General features: G+C 35.8%; 1 protein-coding gene across 1 annotated transcript; it reads right to left on the bottom strand.

Annotated features, from left to right (window-relative positions):
* Positions 1–331: 331 nt before the first annotated feature.
* LOC106316488 (serine/threonine-protein kinase HT1) lies at positions 332–2,368 on the bottom strand. Its single transcript, XM_013754385.1, has 3 exons — positions 1,490–2,368; positions 867–1,322; positions 332–776 (listed from the first exon to the last, which is right to left on the bottom strand). The coding sequence occupies exons 1-3, from the start codon at positions 1,934–1,936 to the stop codon at positions 507–509; spliced, it is 1,173 nt and encodes a 390-aa protein (XP_013609839.1). The 5' UTR covers positions 1,937–2,368; the 3' UTR covers positions 332–506.
* Positions 2,369–3,294: the final 926 nt, after the last annotated feature.

Below are 3,294 nucleotides of genomic sequence, written 5' to 3'. Positions count from 1 at the left end.
TCGTGTGGTTCAGTCTGTGAATATTTTAAAGATAGAGATAGAGCTATGTTTTTTATTCATTGTTGCTATGTTTTTTCTTGAAAACTTTAAAAATACAGAACACTCTAAAAAAAGAAACGGTCATTATACAAACAATTTTCGGTTTGAATAAATTCTTACATTCAATGGAAAGTGGAGTGTGCCTAGAGTATATGTAGTTTTTTGTGGTTTATAAATTATTTTTTTGATTTTTTTCCGACCCCGGTACAAAAATTTTCTGGCTCCGCCACTGGATTACGCACTCCTTATTTTCAGTTCACTTCCTTTCAAAATGAGAGAGACCAGTGATCAATACGTTTCATTAGATTATGTATTATACAAATTAATCAGCCTAATTAATTACGTGTAAACCATATAACATCGTGTAGATGCGAAATACAATCAAATACCTAGTGAAAGAAAAAGAAGTAGAATAGTAATCTTTACAATGAGAGCGAGTGTTATGGTAACTAAACAACTTTGAATTACTAGGCATTTACAGGAAGAGAGGAGGACGAAGATGGTGAGCTGATGGCTGAGACGCAGCCTTTAAGTCGATCAAGAATCGCGTTTTTGGTCTTCGTCAGGCTTGCATGTGACGTCAAAGGCAGTCCTTCTTTAACACACTCGTCGTACTTCTCTAGCACCGCCACAATGTTTGAGAAGTCCGGTCGCTTCGAAGGGTTCTCCGACCAGCACCTCTTGATCAGGTGAGCTAGCGCTGGCTGACAGCTAGCCGGTAATGGCGGTCTCTCGTTCTGCTCGATCAGTTTTTTAAAAGAAAAACAATTAATGACTTGCGTCCCAAAAGCACACAATCTTAGTGTTAATCGCAAACGCTATTTCACCTTTTCAGCGACTGCAAACGCGGCTTGCACGGGAGTCATGCCTTGGAATGGAAGCAAGGCAGTGGTGAGTTCCCATAGAACGATACCGAAGCTATAAACATCGACTTTCCTTGTGTAAGGTTTCTCCTTGATCATCTCTGGAGCCATCCATCGATAAGTTCCCATATTACCCTTGGCCTCTCTGCATTGCGTCTCAAGACAAGAAGTCCCAAAATCTGCAACTTTAACTCTCATTTCATCATTCAAAAGTAAGTTGTTGGACTTTAGGTCTCTGTGGATAACACCCTGCGAGTGAAGATACTCCATTCCTCTCGAGATGTCTAGAGCTAGCCTTAGTACGGTCTCAATCGAGAGCGAGTAAGGTTCCTTCTTGTTGAGGTACATTCGGAGATTACCTTGTGACATGTACTCTGTTATTATGCAGTATACCGGCGGTTTCTTGCACGCCGCAATAAACTATTATATCAAAATAAATATATTATTTAGCATTCGAAAAGGCCTATGCTCGTATTTGTGGTTGGATGCAGTGTCTTGATGCAACATTAAAATTTGCATTTGTATGCTATGTTACTAATAATTAATTATTAGTTTAAACTATGATAGGAAGAATAGAGAAGTCAGACCTGGACGATGTTAGGGTGAAAGAGACGAGAAAGCAGAGCAACCTCGGACTTAAACTGTTGTTCGAGTTTAGCCCTTGTCTCTTCCTTGTGTGTAGGGATCCTCACCATCTTCACAGCGACGGCTCTCTGCTTGTAGATCCCTCTGTAAATCCGGCTGTGTGCTCCGGAAGCAAATTTGTTTCCGATAAATAGCTGCGAGAGATCTGCAGTCCATTCTTCTCTTTCCCCTTTAGACGCTTCCCATGTCTCCACGTTCTCGGACTCTAGGATCATAGACCAAGACTCCATACTATCGAATCTCTTCTTCTCCATCGTCTCACTTTCTGCATACCGGTTGGTTCTGGAGGAAGACGGGTTAGCGGATAATACGGGGAAGGAAGGCTCTGGAGGGAATTGGGGTCTCAGAGACCGCCTGAGACGAAACGGGTTGAAACATGAACCAGACATAGCTTGGATCACAAGGTAGGGTGTGAAAGCAGAGGATCTAGGGTTTATTGAACTAGGGTTTTCCTTCTGAAAGTGTGAATAGATTTCAAGAAGTGCATGAACTGATTCAGAAACATGGATTCGATAGGATCTCCTGATAATATAGCCGCGGTTTCATTAATTTTCTCGGAAAAAACAAAAACAGAATCAGGGAAAAGAAATGTTCAAAGAGAGTATTTAATAATTTAAACCAAGAAAGATTATGTCAAAAGGAGGAGACTTTTACAGGAAGGAAACAGAAACAGAGAAGGAAACAAATGGGTTTCATCTTTCTTTTTTCCTAGTAGATAGAAGAACAAGGAAAGTTTCCGGGAAAATCAACAGAGGAGGGAGAAAATTTTCCGGGGAAAAAGACACGAGAAGATGGAAAAGCACCAGAGAGGTTATGTATGATACGAGTTGTGTTTTGGAAGTTAAAGAAGAAACCAAGTGAACAAGGAACGGATCCAAAGTAAGAGATATTCAAAGGTTTCTCGTGATTGCTTTGTTCAAAAGTTGGCCTTTTGAGCTAGAGAAAAGAGTTATAACTTCTCATGAGAACAAATCAAATCTTGTTCGGTTTGTGTTGTAAATGTTAATGCCAACTGGAGTCTTTTTAAATTGGAACTGAATTAATTAGTCACCAAGTTACCTACTTAAATTTTTACATAACATTCAATCACAAGATATTATTTGCAAAGTGATTTTGATACATGTCATCTTTACAATCATTTTTACTAAATAAATACGACATGACTTATGGTTAAATGTGACATGGATAATTACATTTAATGCTTAGTGAAAATTTTGATAATCTTTTTAAAATATGATAATAAATCCTCATATATATTAATTGAGAAGTCACTTTAGTGATTTATGCTGACGTGTCGCTCATAGAAGAGCTTTCCAATTAATTGTTATAATTTAATTGGTTGATAGTTTATTATTTTTCATTTATTTAATTAAAAACGGTTTTTATTATGTTTATATTAGTAGTTAATAAAATAAATCATAGATTTCAGAAAACTAATTAATCTAAACATAATAATATTAATTAAATTCACTCATTCACTATATATATAATATAAAAATGTGTCAAATGAATGCAAAATAATCAAATATATAATTCAAAAAAATTTCAATAATTTTTCAATGACAATGTGAGATCATATATGCGTTATCACTTTTAGAAATGATTAAAATATTTTATATTTTAAAACATAAAAATTATATGGTAAGTTATTTAAACGTATATTAATCAAGAAAAAAATTATTTAATTCATCTATTAATATAAACAGATAAATTATTATTGTTATATGGTAAGTCATTTAAAATTATA

This window comes from Brassica oleracea, chromosome C9 (genome assembly GCF_000695525.1).
Source record: "Brassica oleracea var. oleracea cultivar TO1000 chromosome C9, BOL, whole genome shotgun sequence".
Classification (NCBI taxonomy): domain Eukaryota; kingdom Viridiplantae; phylum Streptophyta; class Magnoliopsida; order Brassicales; family Brassicaceae; genus Brassica; species Brassica oleracea.
This window is presented reverse-complemented; position numbering and strand designations above follow the sequence as displayed.

Excerpts from the sequence above, each read along its gene's own strand:
- LOC106316488 (XM_013754385.1), bottom strand. The coding sequence starts at position 1,936 with ATGTCTGGTTCATGTTTCAACCCGTTTCGTCTCAGGCGGTCTCTGAGA. Across the intron at positions 1,323-1,489 it reads TTCACCCTAACATCGTCCAG|TTTATTGCGGCGTGCAAGAA; the intron begins GTCTGACTTCTC and ends TTGATATAATAG. Across the intron at positions 777-866 it reads CGTTTGCAGTCGCTGAAAAG|AACGAGAGACCGCCATTACC; the intron begins GTGAAATAGCGT and ends CTGATCGAGCAG.